Here is a 23,541-nt window from a genome sequence, read left to right as displayed (position 1 = left end):
ACAGCTACCATGGCTAATGGCTACCATGGATGACAGCACAGAATATGAGCATTTCTACCCTCACAGAAAGTTCTATTGGACAATGCAGTTTTATACAATGGTTCCTCTTATTGCCCCATTTCTAACTGTAGGAGTGGGAAGAAGGAAAGGACCACCTATAGAAAATTGGCCGTGAAAAGGAAAAAGAAGAGTTGTACACATTTCAATCAAAGGTATGGTGGCTACATGTCTGCCTCTCTCATTTCCCCTCTATGGTTTTAATAGCTGCCTATTCCAAGAAGTATTATTATCTCTTAAATTAAAAAATAACTTCTGAATCAGCATTTCTCACATGTGATGACATCTTCTCAAAGCACACATGAGTCAGAAATGTTTTCCTCTAAAGATTACCCTTGGGCAGGGGCAGTGTTTGAAGAAGGAGCTTTCTATATAAATTACGTCACTTACATCAAAAGTTAACCAGAACTACAGGTTCTTAGCTCTTAAAATAACTTTGGAGGGGAAAAACTTTACTGATTAAATCCTTTATGTGGTGGTTTTTCCTTAAAGGCCTGCATATCTTGGATTTTAAATAGCTTTGCTGATACAAACATACTCACGTACATTTCATTAAACGTTGCATAACATTAGTCATAATTATTTTTCTCATTCTAAAGATCTCACATAATGCTTGGCCTTAGTGCCAAGGAAATGTGGCACTGTGTTTTGACAAACTCAGGCGATTTCTTAAGCAATGGGATTACTGAATCTTACATTCTTGACAAGTCCATGCTTCTCCATTAGAGTTGGAACTTACATAATTTTAAAAATTAGCTTCACTGAGGTATAATTTGGACAATAATATTCAGCAATTTAAAGCCACCAACTTTTAACAAATGTATAAACCCTGGCACCACCATCTTAATCGCGATACAAAATACTCGCACCAACTTCCAGGTTCTCTCACGAACCTTTGCAGTGAATTCCTTCCCTTGCCTGTACCCAGGCAACCATTAATGGGTATTCTGTGACTTTAGTTTTTCCTTCTATAGAATTTCGCGTAATGGAATAATACAGAATATGTAGTCATTTGTATCTGGACTCTTTCACTTAGCATAATACTGTTGAGATTCATCCATTTTGTTGTCTGCATAAGCAGTTTGTTTCTTTCTATTGCTCAGTGGTACTGTATTTTACATAATTAATTTGCCCACTTCCATTGGTGGACTTTTGAGTGGTTTCCAGCTTGGGGCTAGTAAGAATGAAGCTGCTATGAACCTTTGGGTACAAATCTTTCTCTAGGCATCAGTCAACATTTAATTACCCTTGGGCAAGTACCTCTGAGTGGGTTTGTTAGGATTTATGGTAAGTGTATATTTAACTTCTGAACTAACTGTGTTTTCCAAAGTGGTTGCACCATCTTGCATTAGCAACAGCAAAGCATAAGAGGTCTAGGTCCAGCAGACCCTTGCCAATGCTTAGTATATCAGTCATTTTAATTTTATTCACTGCTGGATGTGTAGAAGTTTCACACCATGGTTGTCATTAGTATTTTGCAAATTGTCTGAATCTCTAGTTCATTTTTCAAATTTGGATTATTTATTTTCTCATTAAGTTGTAAGAGTTTCCTTATACATACTGGGCACAAGACCTTTAGTAGATATATGTCTTGTAAATATCTTCACATAGCATCTGGCTTGCTTTTCCATTTTCTCCACGGTATCTTTGAAGGGCAAACATTTTTGATTTTGATACAGTCCAATTTATCAAATTTTCTTTTATGTGCTGTTGGTATTTTAACAAATCTCTGCTTAATCCATGTTCTCAGAAATTATCTTTCACAGATTTTCTTCTAGAGGTTTTAGGTTTTTAGCTCTTAACTTTAGGTCCATGATCCATTTCACTTAATTTTTGCATATCGATGTCCAATTTTTCCAGCACCATTTGTTGAAAGGACTGTCATTTCCTCAATGAATTACCAACTTGTTGAAAGTTCATTGACAATACATACGTGGATCTATTTCTGGTCTCTGCTTTCTGTTACATCGATTTATATGTTTATTCTTGTACAAACACCACACTGTCTTGAATTTAGATACTATGTCTTCCAACATTGCTCGTCTTAAAACTGTTTCACCTTTTCTAAATCCTTTGCATTTCCTCATAAATTTTAAAACCAGCTTTTCAATTTACACAATAAAAGCACAATAAGATTTTGATTGGATCTGCATTAATCTATAGATTGCAATAGCCAGCCCTAGTGTTCTAGTGGTTAAGGTTCAGGGTTCTCACCACCATGGCTCAGGTTCATTTCCTGGTCAGGTAACCACACCACCCATGCATCTGTTGGTTGTCATGCTGTGTTGGCTGCATGTTGCTGTGATGCTGAAAGCTATGCCACCAGTATTTCACATACCAGCATGGTGATCCATGGTGGACACATTTTATCAGAGCTTCCAGACAAAGACAGACTAGGAAGAAGGACCTGGCCACACACTTCTGAAAAAAATTGGCCATGAAAACCCTATAAAGAGCAGTGGAGCATTGTCTGATACAGTGCAGAACAGTGAGAGGATGGCACAAAAAGACCAGGCAGGCGTCCAGTGTGCTGTACACAGCATCCCTAGAAGTCAGAATTGACTTGAGGGCACTAACAACAAATAGATAGCGATGCATATGGTATAGCTGAATTTTTATGAATATTTATCTGCATTGGTATAGGTCTCTTTAATTTTCTCAGTAATATTTTGTAGTTTTAAACCTTCAGCTCCTGCATATATTTTGTTAAATGTATTCTTATTTCATATTTATGATGCTACTATAAATTATATAATTTCAATTTCTAATTATTAGCTGATAGTATATCACAAAGCAATTGAATTTTTTATAATCACTATGTATCTTCAAATCATAAGAACCTCACTTAGCAGTTCTAGAAGTTCTTTTTAAAATTTTAATCAGCATGTTCCATATAGATAATCTTGTTTATAAAAAAGAAAAAGAAAAAGAAGGAAAAGGCAGCTTTAATTCTTCCTTTCTAATCTGTATGTCATTTGTTTATAGCATTACTTTTATTAGAATATATTATTTATTTATATATTATTACCTTTCACAGTGGCTAGTACAATGACAACTAAAAGCACTAAAAGTGGTAAGAGTAAATATCCTTGAGGGGAAAGCATTCAGCCTTTCACCACTATGTATGATGTTAGATTTAGATTTTCTTAAGATGCTTTATGTCATGTTGCAGCAGTACCTTTTACTCCTAGTTTTTATCATGAACAAGTGTTGAATTTTATCAAATGGCTTATCTATATCTATTGAGATAAATTTCCGGAAAAAAACTGTAGTCAGTTAACATGTTTCTTTACAGTGATTGATTTTCAAGTGTTAAACCTTGGAAATCCCATGCAATCTTGAATTTATGGGGTAAAACCCACTTGGAAATAATGTATTATCATTTTTACAAATTGCAAGATTCAATTGCTAAAATGTTATTGAGAATTTTTGTGCCTAAGTTTGTGAGAGATATTGGTCTTTGGTTTTATATTTTGGAATGTCTTGATTGGTTTTTGTAAAAGAGTAATGATGACTTCTTAAATAAGCTAAGAAATGTACCATTCTCTTCTATCCTGGAAGAGTTCCATCCTCTTCTGCTCTGGAAGAGTAGAATTGGTATCATTCTTTTTCCTTAAGTATTTGTCAAAATTCACTACTAAAGTCAACTGGGGTTGAAGTTTTCTTTGTTGGAAGATTTTTAATTACAAGCTTAATTTCTTTAATGGATATAGAATTACTCAGTTTATCTGTCTCTTCTGGGTGAGTTTGGATAGACTGTAACCTTCAAAGAATTTGTCCATTTCATCCAAGTTGTCAAATTTACTGACATAAAGGTGTTCATTGTTTTCTGTAATTATCCTTTATTTCTGTAGGTTCTGTAATGATGTCTCCTCATTCTTCCCTAATATTGATAAACATTGATCAAATGTACTGTTCCTCATTCTTCCCTAATATTGATAAACATTGATCAAATGTACTGTTCCTCATCAATCTAGTTGAGGCTTTTTGATATTATTGGTCTCAGTAAAGAACTAGGTTTCTGTTTCTAAAAACTGATCTTCATTACAGTTTTTTTTCACTTAACTAATTTATGCTCTTATCTTTATTTTCTTCTTCCTTCTGTTTACCATCAGTTTGATTTCCTTTGTTTTCATACTTCCTGAGGGAAGACCCAAAAATCATTGATAATAGATGTTGCTCCATCCCTAATACAAGTAAACAATGCTATAAATTTCCCCTAAGCGCTCCATTAGCTGCATACCATAAATTTGGATAAAGTTCTGCTTTTATTGTCATTCAGGAGAAAATATTTTAGAATTTCCCTTTTGATTTGTTTTTTGATATCCAGAGTCATTGAGAATTATATTGCTTAAAGTCCAACATAATTTTCCATGTATCATCCAGTTACTGATTTTTAGTTTGATTCTAATGTGCTCATGGATCACACAAGCATGATTTCAATCCTTTTTAATGTATTGAGAATTGGTTTACTGCTGGTCTATGTTTGGATTCCCCATCACTGTGCTATATCTTAAAAACTACCTCTAGCGAACTGAGGCAATCAGAGGACTCATCTGATTTATTCCCTTTCTCTGAGCAATTACAGTCCTGCTCTGCCCTCTGCCTGTTGTCCACTGTTTGAAAACTTTAGTTTCTAATTTTTGTCTGGCTTTATTGTTTAAAGCAAGGGGGTAAATCAAATACCTTTTTTTCCATCATGGCTGGATAGTAAAGTTCCCTATATCATTTTTCAACCTAAAATTAAAATTCACCTGTTTATCAAATCTTGGTCAAATAAGAGACATATATGACAGAAGCTCTCTAACAATCTGTACACAATTTCCAAAATTGGTATTAGATGTTATGGTTAAAAACACTGTCATGAAAGAAGAATTCACATAGTCACACATTTTGCTTTGGTTTGTATTTATAGTCCCAAAAGTAATTATTTGGGGATTTGGAATTATACCTTCATCCATGGACTTATCATCTAAGATTTTGTTTCCCCACTATGAAATGGAGGATTTATGATTTCCATGATGGAGCTTTATTTTTGTAGATATGCTTTTTTTTAAGTAGGGGCTGACCCTTTGGAATTAAGAAATAAAAGCATTCAAATGAGTTCTTAATTTGAATGAATCATGCTTTATATTATTCTAGTCCATTTTTTAAATTCAGAAAATGTTTAAATCTGGCTCGAACCATTCATGCAATGATTTAAAATTTTCTCTTTAAATCCTAAATGAGAAGTTTTCATCATGCCTTTGTATTATATAGTGTTAACACTAAAACTCAGACAAAAATCATGAAGAACAAATATTCATATTTCTTACTCACTTCATCACTGCTAGTTCTTCAAATTATTATGCCTCATAGAGTTTTCAAACATTGCTAATAGTTAGGAGTGTTATATGATTGCATTTAAGCTCAAGGCCAGCTATTTTTAATGTTGGATATAATGACATCTGGCATTGTAGGTCTTTGTACTTTCACATACACACAAACACACACAAAATCACATTTCCTCTGCTCAATAATCCAAAAAAGGTAGCATTATCATCCCCATTTTTTTAAGTGTTAATGGAGCCACAGAATTATTAAGCAACTTGCCCAAGTTCACACAATTACTAAGTCACAGGACACAAAGCCAATGTCTGGTCTCCTGACCATATTGCTCTTTCCAGTCTTCAACAGCTGGCTAATAACGACCTCAAGGGTACCAGAGCAACTTCTGAGATTTCTCCTTTTATATGCAATAACCTCGTACAGTAACTCTTTGTATACAATAACCTCATACAATAATAACTCTTTGCATACAATAACCTTGTACAATAATAACTCTTTGCATACAATAACCTTGTACAATAATAGCTCTTTGCATACAATAACCTCGTACAGTAACTCTTTGCATACAATAACCTCGTACAGTAACTCTTTGCATACAATAACCTCGTACAGTAGCTCTTTGCATACAATAACCTCGTACAGTAACTCTTTGCATACAATAACCTTGTACAATAATAACTCTTAAAGACTAGATATTCATCTGCCAGACGGTTCCACTGCTTAGGTGGATCCCAGTCTCATCTTAGAGACTCTGGGGTTCTTCAGTACCTTAGTGTTCCTCTCCTGCTAGTAAATTAACATTGGCCTCTTGCTTTCTGGTCTTTAAAGCCAAGTCTCTAGTTTTTAGCATTCAGGCCACTATGAAAGGAACATTTTCTTCACTTGGCTTCCAAGATATCTGATTGTCCCTTCTCCATCTTATTTGCTATCTCATCTCTCCAAATATAGTGAATTACTCCAGGGCTCACTCACAGGACCTCTTCTCTTTCCCATCTACATTCTCCCCTAGAGATCTCATCTAGCTTATGGCTTTAAATGATATTGATATGCCAGTAACTCCCAAATCCAGACTTGTACATGCAACTGACTATGCAATGTTTCCACTTGCATGCCCAAGAAACATCTCACATTTAACATGTCCAAGACTGAGCTCTGATTCCCCTCCCAAATATAACTCTTACAGTCTTCCTCATCTCAGTAAATAGCACCTCCACTCTTCCAATTGCTCACATCAAAAGGCTGAGAGTCATTCTTGCCTTTCTCTCTCACACAGTACATATATCACATGAAAGGAAATGCTTTGGACTTGACTTCCAAAATAAGCTACATCCAGAATATGACCACTGTTCCCTGTGTCCACTGCTAACACCCTCATCCAAGCCACTAGCATCTCCAGCCTAGACTACTGCCCTGCATCCCACCTGCCTGCCTTCAGGCCATCCTCAGCACAGCAGCCAGGGTGATCCTTTTGAGCCATGTTAGATCACATCATTCCGCTACTCAACACCTTCCAGTGGCTCCCCTCCTCACTCAAAATAAAAGCCACAATTCTTAAAGCTTTACAGACCATGACTCCTGTCAGCTGTCTGATCTCTTTTCCATTACTCTCCCCTGAAGCTTACTCCAATCTGGTCATCCTGGGCTCCCTGCTGTTATTCAAGGCTGCTAAGCATGCTCCTGCCTCAGGGCCTTTGCACTTGCTCTTCCCTCTGCCTGGAACAGTCTTTCCTCAGTTATCTACATGGCTTGACCCCTTACATCTTTTAAGTCTTGACTTAATGGATCAGTCTGAATGAGTTACAATCCAGTCAGGAAAACAGAAACCACCCTAGGTAGTTCAAATAGAGACAATTTAATATAGGGAATTGGTTGTAAAGGTAACCATAAGAACTGACAAAGCAAAAGAATGAAGGTTGGGGCCTAGGAGAGTAAAAAGGAAGAATGCATGACACACAGAGAGGAGAAGCTGCTAATAAGCTGGGCTGGAGCCCCTAAGCCTGTGCCTGTACTGCGCTCTTCTCCAGCAGCTGTGACTCATGCCAGAATTGCCCAGAAGCACTGCCTGCTCCCAGGATGGGGAGTTAGAGTCACCTCAGTCCTCAACCACACTGTTGGAGGCACGACCACAGTCTTCCCTACTCCCCCAGCCTCCTCAGCAACTGCTGGTTCCTCCCATTCACACATGTCCATAGGAGCCCAGCTGGTACAGAAGACCGAGAAATTGTTCTGACTCCCTCACCAGTAGCACAGAGCAGAATGAAAAGGGGCAAGTGTGGGGCAGAGAGGTGACAGGTAAACATCGGGCACACCTGGTTACCCGATGACAGTTGCAGGACACCTCCCCCGCTTAACTCATCCTCTGCTTTATATATTTCCTCAGCCCTTATCACTACGTAACCCACTCTCTATTATAACATTTTATTATTGTTTGTACCCCCTAATAGAATATAAACTCAGTGTGGGCCAAGATTTCCACCTGTTTTGCTGACTGGGGTAACTGAAACCATTCTTGGCACATAATATGCACTCCATAGTGACTGAATTATTAAGGAAGTGGACCTCTGCTGCTATCCTCAGACAAGCAGAAGCTAAGACACTGTGGGCTGAAGCTGGGGAATCGGGTGGCACAGAAATCAGAACCACAGCTGAGAGTGACAGTCGTGAATCAGCTTCTGAGAGCTGCCAGGAGCACTCTGGCAGCCGCTCCTGGCATCGGGGTCTCGCCCCATTGATTCCATTTCATAGGGCTTGTAGTCTATCTCACACACGGCCCCGAGGTGCTTTCAAGGTGGGAATGCTCAAATAGCATGACCACAACTTAGCCACATGACGGACTGAAGGAATCTATTCATCGTGGTGGGCTAGCACACAAGGTCGCCGTGCTCTCCCTTATAAATAAGAATGCTTCCTGCCTCATGCAATGCTTGTGATTGGGCTCGTGGGGGTCCACCCTGGAGTCACATGAGGAAAATGGGAAACAAAACGAGAAATTGAAGAGTAACTCCTCCTGAGGCCAGAGTCTACCGCTGGCCCTTCTTTACTAGATATTTAAAAAGTTTCAGGAAAATAAAAAAGTTAAGGTGCTGATTAAATTAGGAGATGAACTAAAATTTAGAAATTTCAGTGGAGTTTTTTTTTGTCATATCGGTAACAGAAAAATATCAGCACTGCTGTCTGCTGAAGCTGGCATCATGCTTCGCCTCTCAAATGTAACATGCTTGCTACCCTTGCCTTGATATAGAAGACGATGAGAGGTCATAAATCCTAGAAAAATGCTGCCTAATTACACTTTTATTCACCCCACATTTAATCTCCAACTCTTTCTTTACACATAAAATACGGACAAGATTTTTATCTACCTTCAGTGTGAGAAATGGATGAATTGCCCATTCAATGCTTAGAAAGACCATGATATGCTTAAAGATAAATAAAATACAATAACATACCATTTGAGGCCAAATGAAATGAAGGTTTTAAATCAGAATATTGACAATAACTTTACAATATCTTATGCCTAGTTTTAGTGCAATTACATTGCACCACTTCACTTATAATAAAGTATTCCATTTGCAGCCTTAAAATAATAAAAACTATTTCCCCACCAAGACAAATCAATAAAAAAAATGAAATTTTATCCTAAGGTAAAATATAGATGTCCAATCTTAAAAATTATTTCATTAGGAGCCCCAGAACGCAAAAGTAATACAAAAGTTATTGATAATTCTCAAAACTCAATAAATCATTTTCATCAGAACCTAATCATTGTTTATAAAAAACATACAACAGGGACCCTTGTAGCTCTCATCACTGCAAGATCAATAACAACATCAAACTACAATGTAGGTATTAGAACCAATTCACCCAATGAATAATGCATAGTGGTTTGACACTGCATTTTCTTCTGACACCTCTACGCAGTCATGAACAATCGTTACATACCTACACTGAAGAATTGGAAAGTTGTGTTTTTTGATATTCTGTTTTTTCAGACAGAAAACTAGCAACAGACTTTAAAATCAAAAATCTTATTCCCAAATGCAGTTTTTAATGTAAAAAACAGGCAGCGTGCCTGTACCTTAGTTGCTTCACTTGCAAATAGGTTCAAATATTTTGCCCCTGTGATTTTGACATTACATTATCTGAAACATTTGGTCATATGCATGATAACAAAAGCCAAATTATTGATGGAACAAAGAACTTTCTAAGGATCCATAACAACACTTTTCCTCCCCAAGTAAACTCACAGAAGGATAATTTATATCCTGTTATGAAACCAAAGAGAATCACACTCACTTTATGTAAATTTTAGTTTTCACAAAGAAGAGCACTGAGTTCAACTGTTTTTAACAGTTTGTGGTATCTAGCTATACTTCAAGTGATTCATATGAAAATATTAAAACTAAATATTAATGTGAATTTCATGCAATCTTTTTTCTTTTCTTTTTTGTTTTTTGCTGAGGAAGATTAGCCCTGAACTAACATCTGTTGTCAATCTTCCTCTTTCTATGCATGAGGAAGATTGGCCCTGAGCTAATATCTATGCCAATCTTCCTCTAATTTATATGTGGGTCTCTGCCACAGCATGGCTGATGAGTGGTGTAGATCCACGCCCAGGATCCAAACCCAAGAACCCAGGGTGCCAAAGTGGAGCATGCCAAACTTAACCACTACACCACAGGACCAGCCCCAATGCAACCTATTTTTAATGAAAATAAATTTTCCTAATTCTTCCTTGGAGAAATAGGCCAGTGTCACGCAACGACACACATTTACGATTTAAAAAGGTCAAATGGCAGATCTGAGACTAGACAAACAGGGAGAAATACTGGGAGCAATTTTAATCAAAGTTTATGTACTCTAAGACTCTGAAACCTTACTGGGATGCTGGAAATCACCTACTGCAGCCCCTCCTGTGGTAAGGAGGCTCCTAGATCCTAGAGAAGAGGCAAAATCCAGCCAGGGCCATGAGACCACATGACTGCCTGGGGCATAAGACAGCCAAAACCTAGACAGAAAGTGAAGCACCAGGGGACACGTACAAAACTGTGGAACAGGTGTGGGGTTGTGGCACAGCAATGACTCCCTTGGCTCCTTTCTCATCCTTGTTTTCTAAAAGGTTATAGTTCACTGTGCCTGGGAGGGTAACGGAGGCTGCCCAGGTTATGCCTTCTCCAGCCCCAAGAGGAACAGGCAACAGGCCAAAAATGCCAGTGGTCCCAGGGAGCATGAGGAAGTCAAGAGAAGAAAGGTAAGACGCAGGACAATGGGCAGGATTAACAGCTAACGGGACAACAGGAAATGTGTGCAAGGCCACCTTATAGACTGCTAGAAAGATAGCCTCTCAGAGGCGGGAGAGGCTGGAGCTCCCACAGGTTAACGTGAAGAAGAGCCAACAGAGAGTTATAAAACATGCAGTATATTTTTATTGTCAACATTTAACAAATCAAAGCTTTTTACACACACATGAATACAACAGAATATAATTATTTGATTCAAAAGAAAAATATGGGATCCATGAAAAATAATCATCCATACCATGGTATGGGAATAGAACCCAAGTTTAAAATCCTATGTTGGACCCTTTCAGTCATGATTCTTTCAGTCACCTAAGACTACATGTGGAGATAAAGGGAGCTGTTGAAACTCAAGGGCCAAATGCCCCTCCTCAGTCCAGCCCCAGTGATGGCCCAAGCTGGAACAGCCATTCCGATTCCCTCAGATGCCCCTCCCAAGATCTGGGGACAAATGTTGCTAATCCTCTCTTAAGCTTCCATTGAGCTCCCCCATAAGTTCTAAAACAATTCTCAGACCAATCAATGAATCCAAAGTGGAAAGACACTCAACGGGAATGCCACGGATTCAGAGAGAAAGATCTCAGGGACCTGAGAGTGAAATGAATAGCACCTGCCTGATTCTGCAGGGAGGAGTAATCAATCTTAGGTATTAATACTCAGTGCCGCCGGCAAAGACACTGAAGGAAGGCCTCCCAGTGAGTCATGATTTTAAGACTCCAAGGCAACTAGAGCCTGAGTATGGCCTGACTCACCCCATTGGCAGTCTTCCTCTGTGCATCATGTGAAATTGCTCCCCATAAACCAATTCCTATAACTGGAGCTCACTCTCTAAATAGCAAGCATGCTGGGTAAACTTTAATCAATAAACAAACAAAAGCAGAATGTGGCACTATCGCCTTAAGTGGACATTAAACATTTAAAACTCATTTCAGAGATGGTTATGAGACTCAGTGAGCATGCTGAGAAACATGCTGTCTTGAAGGGTCACTAGGTTTTCCCTCTTTATTGGAACAGACATTTAAGCAAATGACAAGGACATAAGTGTGAACGGCGTGTCTGTAATGGGTCAGAGTGTTTTAGCAGCCACTGCACAATCAGGGATAAATATTCCAGAACATGCAGTCAAGGGAGTAACCTTGCAAACACAGCAAGCTGTTAGAACGTGTTGAGCAATGAACTCTGCTAGGCAGGAGGAGCCCGCGGTGGCAAATATTTTACCCAGGCTGGGAAAAAAAGATCCCGCCAGCACCTTCTGCCTAGCCAGGTAAATCGAATCAAGCTTCAATAAAATGTGCTTGGTGGTATTAAAACATCACTGGAGCATCTGGTCCACTTCATTAGTAGCCTCTTGGGCAGATGCCTCCCATGTATAACACTAAATCATGAAATTTTAAATGCACGTGGAAATCAAGATTTTAAAAGTCAAGATTATCCAATCCTTCCTTTACCTCTCCCTTATCAGCGTTTCATCCTGCTTTCTCACACTTTCTTGTAGAGCTTTGTCTTACATGAAGAAGTAAGTGTCCACGTAGCGGAGCAGTGGCCACCTGCTCAGCTGTAACGTGAGCCATTTTAGGGACTGACTGGGCTCCTCACATCCACAGGGAATTTTTCATGTATGTTTTTGATCAACATTCTTATTCCTTCTTCAGAGAAGCACTTCCTTCCTAAAGCCCCCATCTTCTTGGCCTGCGGCCTGCCCACTCCTTCTCAGCAGAGATGGAGGTCCTCAGGAGCTCCCTCCCCTTCCAGCCACCCCCACCCGCTAACTTTCCTGCATCCTGGGTACCCTGGCCTCCCTCCCTCCAGGCTCACTGGAGTTGGTGGCTGCTTCCTGGAAGATAATCCCCCACCTGTGCCCAGTATCCCACCACCCCCCACAGCCCTAGGGCCTTTGCCTAATCATCTCCAGCTCTCTCGTCTCTCTTCAGCCCTTTCCTACATCTGGCTCTTCCCTATCACCATTTAAGGATGATTAAGCAATGCTCTCTTAAAAGCAGTCCCTTGTCCTCAGGTCCCTGCTGGCTGAGACAATCATTCTGTCCTTTTATATCTATTTATTCACCTCACATTGATCATCCCACCGAGTTTCCTCCTCCTGCACTGTCCTGAACCTGCTCTGATAAATGCCAGTTGCTATGGGTTGAATTGTGTCCCCCCAAAAGATATGTTGAAGTCCTAACCTCAGGCACCTATGGATGTGACCTAATTTGGAAATAGGGTCTTTGCAGATGTAATTAGTTAAAATCAGGTCATGCTAGGTGAGGGTGGGCCTAAATCCAATATGACTGGTGTCTTTATAAAAAGAGGAGTAGATAAAAATACACAGACACACAGAGAGGAGGCCATGTGACGACAGACTCAAAGGTTGCAGTGAGGCATCTACAAGCCAAGGATTCCCAGAAGCCACCAGAAGCTAAAAAGAGGCAAAGATGGATTCTTCCTAGAGCCTTCAGAGAGAGCACGGCCCTGCTGACATCTTGATTTTGGACTTCTAGCTTCCAGAACTCTAAGAGATGATATTTCTGTTGTTTTACGTCACCAGTTTGTGGTATTTTGTTACAGCAGCACTGGGAAACTAATATACTATTGTTCACAGAACTTCTGGGAGGGTGACCATCTGTCTCAGTTCTCCCAGAACATAGGAAGTCCTGGGCAAACCAAGATGAGTTGGTCACTCTACCTTCTGGCCCACATCTGCTTTGAACTCGCTGCATCCTCAGAAACTCTGATGGCCACCTTTCTCACGAAAAGCCCTTCTTTCTTGGCTCCCGTGATGCCTTGCTCTCAAGGAGATAATTCCATTTGATGCCAGACAGGAACTCAGCTTTCTCAATCTAAAATCTTCACATCCCTCACATTTGCTTCCCCTTCTTTATTCCAACATCCAAGAACTTGGAGATTGTACTCAGTGCCTCCTCTTCCTTCCTGTCCTACATCCATGAAATCATCAAGGCCTCCTTCAAATTTTTAGAATCTACCCAATTCTTTCCTTTTCTGCTACCATTTCCTTAGCTCAGTTCCTCATCTCTGCTCCCTTTGATCACAGCAACAGCCTCAGAATGGGCTCTCCCTGCCACCATTTTACCATCGTCTGAGCTGAGCCTATCCTGATAGAAGGGAAATTCTTAACATGCCTTTCGATGCCGTGCATTACAGAATCCCCACTAACCACTGTAGCCTCATCTCCCTGTACTGCCCCGCTGCAGCGTTAAGTAAGATTTCATGACTTGCTGTACATGACATGTGCCAGGACTTGCTACGCTCCCCTACCTCACATCAGGGCTTTTGTACTTCTCTTTCCTCTCCCTGGAATACCTCTCCCTTCCTGAGTTCATATATACCTTCTAAGAATCATTTGAGACTCAGCTCTGACATTGTCTCATCCTCAACACCTTCCTTAACCACTCTCCCATGGCCCAGGCTATCTGGTTCAGATGTCCCTCTCCTGGGCTCCCATAGCATCCAGCAAAGACACCCATAGAATGCTTAACAGAATGTGATGCAATGGTACTTTGGATTTATATTCCTAAAAACGTTCAAAACCCTTAACAGGAAGTGTGTTTTTTGCCTTTATCCCCTCAATATTTAGCACAGACCCTGGTACATAATAGGCACTTATTAAATGTTTGTTGGATGTTCACTCCAAATTAAAAACATGCAAATCAAAAATATGGTGAGATGCCATTTATGAACTATGGGATTAGCCCAAATCCCAAAACCTGACAGTGCACTCTGCTGGAAAGGCTAGTAAAAAACAAGACTCATATCCAGGGCAGTGAGAATGCAAAATGGTGTAACCTTCATGAATAGGAATTGGACACTATCAAGGAAAACCACACATGCATTTACCCTTTGACCTAGAAACCCCAATTCTAGGAATCTCTCCCAATGGGATCCTTGCAAAAGTATCAAAAGACGTTTTCAGGAGGCACTACTCATTGTGACACTATCCATGATCACAAACAACAGAAAATAACCTAAACATGTCTCAATAGGGAGTTGTTGAGTAGACTAAGTTTCATTGCATAGTGGAGAGCTATGTGGCTGTGAAAAAGAGTGACATAATATACTACTAGAGAGTGGATTCCAGGTCATATCACTATGTCAAAAATGCTATGGGCTGGCCTGGTGGCGCAGCGATTAAGTGCGCACGTTCCACTTTGGCAGCCCAGGGTTTGCCGGTTCTGATCCCCAGTGCGGACATGGCACTGGTTGGCAAGCCATGTTGTGGCAGGAGTCCCACATATAAAGTAGAGGAAGATGGGCACAGATGTTAGCTCAGGGCCAGTCTTCCTCAGCAAAAGGAAGAGGATTGGCAGCAGTTAGCTCGGGGCTGATCTTCCTCAAAAAAAAAAAAAAAATGCTAGACAGAGAAAAGTTTGTGTATATGCCACTTTTTATCTAAGAAGGGAAGGTATGACTATATGTGTGAGTGTATACATAGTTTTTTATATTAAAAAAGAAGCATAAACCATAAAACATAAGTAAAAGGCCAGCTAAATGTAGAGAGAAAGAACAGGACAAGGAACACAGGGAGTAAATCCAGTTTCTCTGAACATCCCTTGTTTAATTAATTTGACTTTGAAACACTGCATAATAATGTAAAGTAAATTTTACAGATCTCTAGAAATCAAAAATGAAATTAAACAAATGAAATTAACTGGGTTTTGAGTTGGTGGCATAACCATACGAAAGGAAATTATTTCAAGTGATTTCAAAGCAGTAACTTTGCTTTAACTTCCCAATGAAATTTATACTCTGAGAACTAAAAGAAGAGAAAAAAAAATCATCTTAAAGGGTTTCCAGTAGTCGAAAATGACTGGAGTTGCATGAAATTGTTATTCTGAAACAATTGAGTATGTGTTTAGGGAAAGACAAAGGAATAATTATGCTGGCGGCAGAGACTAAGGATTCTGTGCACGGGAGAAAAAGATATTAGATGGAAGAGGTTCAGAAAAACCCTAGAGTCGTGAGGATGAATTGGAAGGATCCAGAAGAACTTATGGTGTATTTTTAAAAACGGTTTTCTCAGTTCTGTCCATTGAAAAGACCTAAATCTGAGCACCCCCGTGTGCAAGTCAGGCCAAAATGACTGATTCTCAAGTCTACGAAAGGCAATGGCTAAGAGGAGTCCAGAACATCTTACTATCCCAGATAGTAGGCATGGTATCAAAGGCAACTTGAGTTGTGCCAAAACTCAGGATCACCCTCAAAAGGCTCCGATGGACTTGAAATGTGATGACGTCACCATTTGTAAAAACAAGTTGCAATTGTTTGAATTTACCAAATATTGAAATCCACGTATTAATAATGATTCTAATAATCAAAATTTTAAAAAAGCAAACACAACATCTTGTTTGTCCCCTTTAAATTATGTTAGAGAACTAGCTAACTAGTGTCTTTTTAAAAAAACTGGTAAAAGGAAGAAAAAAAGCATTTAGTCTGCCTTTCCTTTATGAGCTGTACCCTCAGAGTATTTGATGAGGAAAATAGTTGATGAGGGAAAGTTACTTTATATAGAAGTATTCTTGCCATTAAATGAAGAAAAAACAATGAAATCAGGAAATCCCAGTTTTGCATCCAAGAATGAATCAGTAGATTTAGGCAGCGATCATCGATTGATGCTAATTTCACACCTGGTTATCATCTGCCTCCCACTGGAAGAACATGGCACCATCCATGACACATCTGAGACCAAAAGATCCAAACCTGAATCTAAGCAGCCTCTCGATATTACTATGAATTTACAAAAATACTCGGGACAGAAGAACGTTTGAATGACACCAATGGGATACACTTGGCAAAATCCAGACTTGGAAACTACAGGACAAAGAGCTCAGGTTTCCTTAATAATTAATTTGCAAGGGGAGCAACAACAACAGCAACAACAAAACAGTAAAAAATTAAAAGAGATTCAAGAGATAGATTAATCAATTGCAGTGTAGGAACTCTACTTAGATCCTTATTCAATCCAACTGCTAATAAAATCATGCATGAGCATTCACGAGGCCATCAGGGGTCTCGCTCACTCACTGGATGTGTGGTGACTGTATGGAACTGTTTCGTGTTTGTTTTCTTTGATGTGTTTGGGTTTTTGTCTGTTTTAGGTTTTTGGGGTTTTGTCTGTTTTCTTTGATGTGATAATGGTATTGTGAATTCCCTTTCTTTGATAGCCATGAACGGAAATTTTATAGATAAAATTATATGATTTCCTGAATTTGCTTCAAAATAATTTGGTGGGTGTGGGGGAACATAGGTGCAGATTTAAAAGCAGAAAGGTGGGCCATGAATTAATAAATGTGGGGGCTGGGTGTTCCTTAGACTGTTCTTTCTGTCTTTGTATATATTGGAAACTTTTCATGATATAAAGTTTAAAAAATAACAAAACATAAAACTATTTATTAGATGAATTATTAAAATACAATGTCTGATTAATGATACTTAGCTTAATAATATAACGTAAGTTCCTTGAGGACGAGGCAAAGACTAATTTACTTTTCATCCTGAATACTTAAAGGGCCTAGGGTATAAAGAACCCTAAATAAATTTTGATGGATGAAAGAATAAGTGAGTAGATAAACATGCTAATTAATTAATTATACATACTAATTAATTAATCCTACAGATCTGTGGAGATATTCGAGACATTAAACAATTCTGTCTGCCATGCAATGCCAGATAGAGACAAAGGCTTCAGTTTTATGGCAAGACTAAGGCATTGTTGGGAAACACTGAAGTGAAGAATTTTTGTTTTACTTTGTATTGGTGTTCTTTCTGTGGGTCACATTTTTACCCCCTGGCTCCAATCCAGGAGGGTTGCAGCCCCTAAAGGTGGCCTCAGTGATGAGATTTTCCACCTGTGATAACTCCCATCTTGGACTCCTCCTAATGATCAGTTTCTGGATGTGAAATTCTTGTGATGAAGGATTTTGTATTTTTGCTCCTATTTGAAGTCGCAGAATAATAGAGTAATAACCACTGTTATCCTCTATCAGTGAATATGGAATGTGCATTTGAATGGTGGCTTTGCAATCAGAGCATGCTTGTCCCTTACCTTTATAGGAAATGACTGGGTGCTCCGCTCTCTGGCACTGAGAAGCGTCGGTTTCTGGCTGGGCGAGTCTCCACCACCCAAGGCTTGAGAACAGCCATGCAATGACGCAGGGTCCCTTCATGGTGGGCAGAAGGCCTTTGACTCTGGGCACTTGTCTTCTAACCAGAAACTCGTCTTCCCGTCATGTGGGGAAAGTGCCTAAAACACACAAAAGAGAACAATTAGATAAACATGAGTTCAGGTTTTCTGGTGGGTGGTGTTTTGGTAAAGCCCTTGTCACTACCTTTAACAAAAAGAGAGTTTAGAGTGCTTAGACAAACACATCGCTTTCTAGGTGACACTTCAGATATGTGTGAGTGCGTGTGTGTCTCAATAGAGACCTCTCTTTCTCCAGCAATTTTATGAGATAGTCCGTTTGTCATACAAACAGAAATGTTATAGTGATCATCAACTGGTTTTCCATTGGAAGATCATTCTCACTCCCTCATGCAAACGCAGATGTACATGTGGAAACCCAAAGAATCCCTGCCTTTCCTTTTAATACCCAAAGGTGCCTATTTAATAAGGCCACAACCATTGTCTTTTACTAACGACCTGATTATTATGCTATCCAACTCTTAAAAATCATCATATTTGGTGAATTTTATCCTTTGAAATTTATAGATGACCCACCTGCAAAGTTTCTGGCTAAAGATCAAGCGTGAATCAAACATCTATATTGAGCACCTACTGGGTGAAATGAAATTAGTAGGCTGGGAGCCGCGAGACTTTAAAGATCATGAATAATTTAAAAGATTAATAAGCTTTAAAATAAGATACGCTTGTAAAAATAACTATAATCCAAGCTATTAGAAAACCATAAAAAGTACCACAAGTGCTGTGGGAATTAGGAGAGAGCACTACGGCTATTTAGAGGGATCAAGGATGGGTCCAGGAAGGAGTTCATACTTGAGTTTAGTACTGAAGGATAAAGAGGATTTCAGCAGATGGAGCTTTCTGGAAGTACACTCCATGCCAAGGGAAGAGGATAAAAAGATGCATTAGAGAGGCAAGAGGAAAGAGGAGGCAACATATTTTGGGAGTGGTTTACTGTACTTGACCCAGACCCCAGGAGATACACAGGGAGTAGTGGGAAGCAGCTTGAAAAGTCGGTTGGGTTAAGGTTTGGAAGATAAACTATACTAAGGTCTGAGGTCTCCATTTTTAGGCAACAAGATACCATAGTATATTAACATTAGAAGAGATAGCAATAAAATCGTCCTCACAATAGTATACATAGGAAATTGGGCAAAGAAGAGCATAGAGATGAGAGGAGCATAGAGACAAGTTAATTTGAAGCCACTGCAAGTATTCAGAAGAGAAATAAATGAGGCTGTGACTTCAGGTGGGGTCAACGTAAATAAAAATTCAGGCAAACACAGTCAACACTCAGAGTGATGGCTTAGGGAAAGTATGGCAAATGAAAGAGAGCCACAGATGCTTTGAGCTTCCTCCCATTGAAAGGTGGTCTATCCACCCTCTCTTGAATTTGGGTTGGTTCTGTGACTGTGTGACTCAATCAAATACAACAGAAGTGATGGTAGGCTTGTCGCCCAGCCTAGATGCTAAGAGATTGGCAGTGCCCACTTCTTGTCTCTACAACACATTCTCTGGAGCACTGAGACTCCAGGCCAGAAGTCCAACTCTCCTGAGACTGCCATGCTAGAGAGATCATATATAGGTGGTCCTAGTGACATTTCCTACTGAGCCCAGCTTCCCATCCATTCCCACCAAGGCACCTGATACGTGAGTAAAGCTGAAAACCACTGAGGACAGTAAGTATCACAAAAGCAAAGAAATCACCCCAATGAGCCCTGTCTAAATTCCTAACCCCCAAAGTGCGAAATATAATAAAACAATTATTGTTCTAATCTGCTAAATTTTAGGGAACAGAAAGCAAGAGGCACAGATGGACTCAAGACACAGAATATAAGGGACTGCGAGGATAGTAATGCCACTTATTTAAATAGGACAATCAACAGAAGAATTTTGTTTAGAGGAGAATATGATCATTTAGTTTTGTGCATGTTGGGTTTAAGATGCTGGGAGAATATTTAAGGAAATGCAGCAGACTGTGAAAAATCCAGGTTGGATGCTGAAGAAAAAAGAATTCAGACACAGCATATAATATTTTGAAAGGTTAAAATCCTGGGTACGGTTAAGACTCACCAGGGGAAAACATGAGAAAAAAAGAGCTAAAAAGAACTGTTTAGAAGCTGTAATTAAAAAAGTAACCACACAAAGATGAGAAAAGGGAACAGAGAGCATCAAGGGAATACGGCAACATGAAGATCAAGTCAGGTTGGAGGATAGCAATACGCATTTTAAACAGGGGTCTGGTCAACTGCATCCCAATGAAGCAAGACCACTGGTTTTAGTCAACAGACAGTCAATGGTCAACTTGGGGGTTTCGGTTTCAGGAGAACAAGAGACAGAATCCGTATACCAAGGACCTAAGAAGAGAATGGATGGAGCAAAAGTGAAATATAACATGCATGGCTACTCTGAATGCCAGGTGACCATAGAAAATTCAGTGAAATCAGATAAGCACCACAAGATCAATGTTAGGAAAATCTCAGAGTAGAGAAAACAGATCATTAAATGTGGCTTCTTTTCTGAGAAGTGGTGTGTGGAGAAGAGATTGTAGATTTAAGAGGGAGAAGAGGTATCAAATGGAAGAAGATCCAGAAAAAACAGAGGCAACAAACTATTAGGGTCCCAGTAAAGGAAGGGTTACGAAAGGAAAGAAAGAGGCCTCATCTTTAAAAAGGAGTGTGCACATGAATGTATGATGAGATTCCAAGATGGAGAAAACATAAAGCTGGAGTATATCAAATTTCACACTCTCCATATTTTGAGCCTCACTGACTCAATGCTCCCTTTGACAGAAATGTTCAAGTTGGGCAGAGAAACACATGAAGCAGCTACAAATCATGACAAGGTGAGAGCATGGCTTCTGTAGGAGCAAGAGACCCTGAGCAAGAAGGTGGAGGAAGGAGGGGAGAGGAAAATTGGGAGTCAGGGGCACATGAGTACAATGGGTCCATAATTCCCACCCAGGCCCAGTGCATTGTAATGGACAACAGAGCAACAAGAGTTATTTTTCCTTGGTTTTAAACTATAAGTATGGTTAATTTCACTTTTGGAAAAGGGGTCATAGTCTGAAAAGCTGGAGGCTGCTCTAGAACTCCAGTCTAGAGGTAAACACAGGAAACAGCCCATCTTTTCTTATCCTTCTGACCTGAGACTTAAGACATGATATCCATCAAATGACGTATCTTAATATAGAATAACATTATTAGAATTAGATGTAATTTAATTCTGTTCAGAGCAACGAGATTTGGAGCACCCTCGCCAGTCCACTCAGGGAAGCCTGCAGGTAGATTATCACAGCCTCATGTCAAAACAATCTCGATGATAAAAATAACATGGGAAGATAATGAAAGTAACAGTGAGCCCTCAACAAGTTCAAGCTCTGTGGCAGGCATGACGCCAAGCACTGACACCCATGCCTGGTACCCAGAGCAGTGTCTCCCACTAAGCAGCATTCCATCACAGAGATGGATTGGAGCACTGTCCTGTCCCCAACTTTCAGACTGAGCTCAAGTCAAGTGGAGGCTAAGAGCAAATTCTCTTGCACATCATTTTTCAATGTGTCAGACCCAAGCCAACATAGAACCCCTTTCTGTTAACTATGACCAACCACCAACCGGAACTGCCCCACGTTCACAACAGCCATGCACTCTCAGCTCAGTCCTAACGTCTCTGCCCCATGAAGGAAGAAAGGCAGAGAGAGTAACACAGGTGCCTGAAACGTTCCTTCCCTGGGGTTTGGAAAGTGACGATTAGAGAAGAGGGAGATGCCATTTCAAGTGAAACAGCAGCTAAAATGGAACATACAGTTTGATGGCGATGACATGAAATTGCATGTTTGATACGTTAAACTAAGGAGGACGCATTTAATGAGAACAGGTGCTTTTAGAAGTTTATAATTTTCAGACTATGACATGTTACCTATTTTCTTAAAATAGAGGTACTGTATAAACAGTCATCATGGTAAGGGGCCAGGGAACAGCATTCACAGTCTTCATTTAGAGTGAGCTTTTCTGAGCATCCTATCATGCAAGGCTAACTCTTTGAATAGTCTTTGACTCTAAATAGGCTTAGCTCTAAATAGCAGTCCCTCCATCCTGGTGCAATTCCATCTTCCTCTGAATCATGAAGCTCTCGCCTCTTAGTGGCACGGGTGGGGGTGGGCATATTTATATCGGGCATTGTAGTGCTCCATATCAGCGCCACTGACGTTTAGAGCCAGACAATTCTTTGTTCTGGAAACTGTTCCGTGCATTTAGCAGCATCCCTGGCCTCTACCCACTAGATGCTGGTAGCACGCCCTCCCCATTTGTGCCAACCAAAATTGTCTCCTGACATTGCCAAATTGTCCCTTATTGAAAACTTCTGATTAGTGTGAGTCAAAATACCTCTCCCTCTTTAGAAAGTAAGTAAGCTAACATCACTTGACAGATTATTTTAAAATATGCTTATACAAATCACCTGACTGAATTTGTATTGAGCCATTTCAGCAAAATTTCAATAAAAATGAAAGTCACATTAATTACAAATATTTGCCACATTGGGCAATCTATTATAAAGGAATATTCATAGGATCAATTTCAATAAAACTTGTTTGGATCTCACCCTACCATATCTGGAAAATTAAAAATATATTAGGTGAGTTCATACTAAGCAAATGATTTTGCCAATATGAAGATACATGACAGCAGGCCAATTTGGGCTACAAAATAGAAGCTTTTTTGTTGTATCTACTTCAAAATCCCTGAAGCCTTCCTTTGGTTTCCTGATGTGGGAGGATCTCTCTATAAACTCGATCTAAATAAGCAAAACTCTGTATATAAGTGTTTGTGCAATAAATAGCTTTTCCCATTCACACCCACACTGCAAATGAATAGGCTTTGGGGAACAGAAAATAACTGTTCCTTTTAGTTAAAAAAAAAAAAGCTGTCAGATAAAAAAGAATGAAAGCTTATACAAGAAGTTATGCTTAGCGAACAAAGTCTAACTAATTATTAATAAAACCAGATCCAAATTTAGCTTAATGTATTTCTTTTCAAGCCTCAGACCTACTATAAAGTTGGAAGTGGCACAAGTCAGGTCCGTTGGCACAATTCAGAGTCCACAGAAACTCTTCCAGGCCTGTCCCCTACCTGACGGCCTTAAGGACTTCCATTGGAGACAGGATGAAGAAGTCAGGTGAGTGAACCAACCCAGTGAGCTGACTCAGAGAGGACTCAGGAAGCCATGTCCCCCCACATGCCCACAGCAGGACTGTCCTCAGTATCAAAGGGCTGAAGCCAAAGTTGAGGAGCCAGCTGCATGTATGTCTCTTAATTATGAAAAGTCACAGCCTATTGTAACATCAGAAACTCAAACGGCAGGATTTGGAGGAGAAGGTGATGGGCAGCTCTTCTGAACAGTTTGTTTTGGCATTCACTCTTTCCATCTCTTGGCCCCATCCCATGGGATCAGTTGACTTGCTCACCCAGAGACTAAAGTCCCAGCCCAAACTGAAAGCAGCAGAACCACTGAAGAATCATTCCATCCTCCGAACAAACCTAGGCTCATCCCCACACAGCCTGGCACAGGCAAATACGGCGTCTGTTGCACAATTATCAGAAGCTGCCAGGTAAACAACCCTGCCCTATTCAAAAACTTTCAGGATTCCTCCACTGCTTTCCAAAGAAAACA

General features: G+C 39.8%; 1 protein-coding gene across 5 annotated transcripts in view; it reads right to left on the bottom strand.

Moving 5' to 3' along the window:
* Positions 1-23,541, bottom strand: part of SEMA5A (semaphorin 5A) — a 459,076-nt gene that overhangs the window by 276,470 nt on the left and 159,065 nt on the right. For all 5 annotated transcript variants that reach the window (XM_046672376.1, XM_046672377.1, XM_046672375.1 and 2 more), the window contains one exon: positions 17,737-17,934. In XM_046672376.1, the coding sequence (XP_046528332.1) occupies positions 17,737-17,857 (121 nt within the window). In that variant the 5' untranslated portion in view covers positions 17,858-17,934. The remainder of the gene's footprint in view (positions 1-17,736; positions 17,935-23,541) is intronic.

Source organism: Equus quagga, chromosome 9 (genome assembly GCF_021613505.1).
Source record: "Equus quagga isolate Etosha38 chromosome 9, UCLA_HA_Equagga_1.0, whole genome shotgun sequence".
Classification (NCBI taxonomy): Eukaryota; Metazoa; Chordata; class Mammalia; order Perissodactyla; family Equidae; genus Equus; species Equus quagga.
The sequence above is the reverse complement of the archived record's forward strand: the minus strand, read 5'-3'. Positions and strand labels throughout refer to the sequence as shown.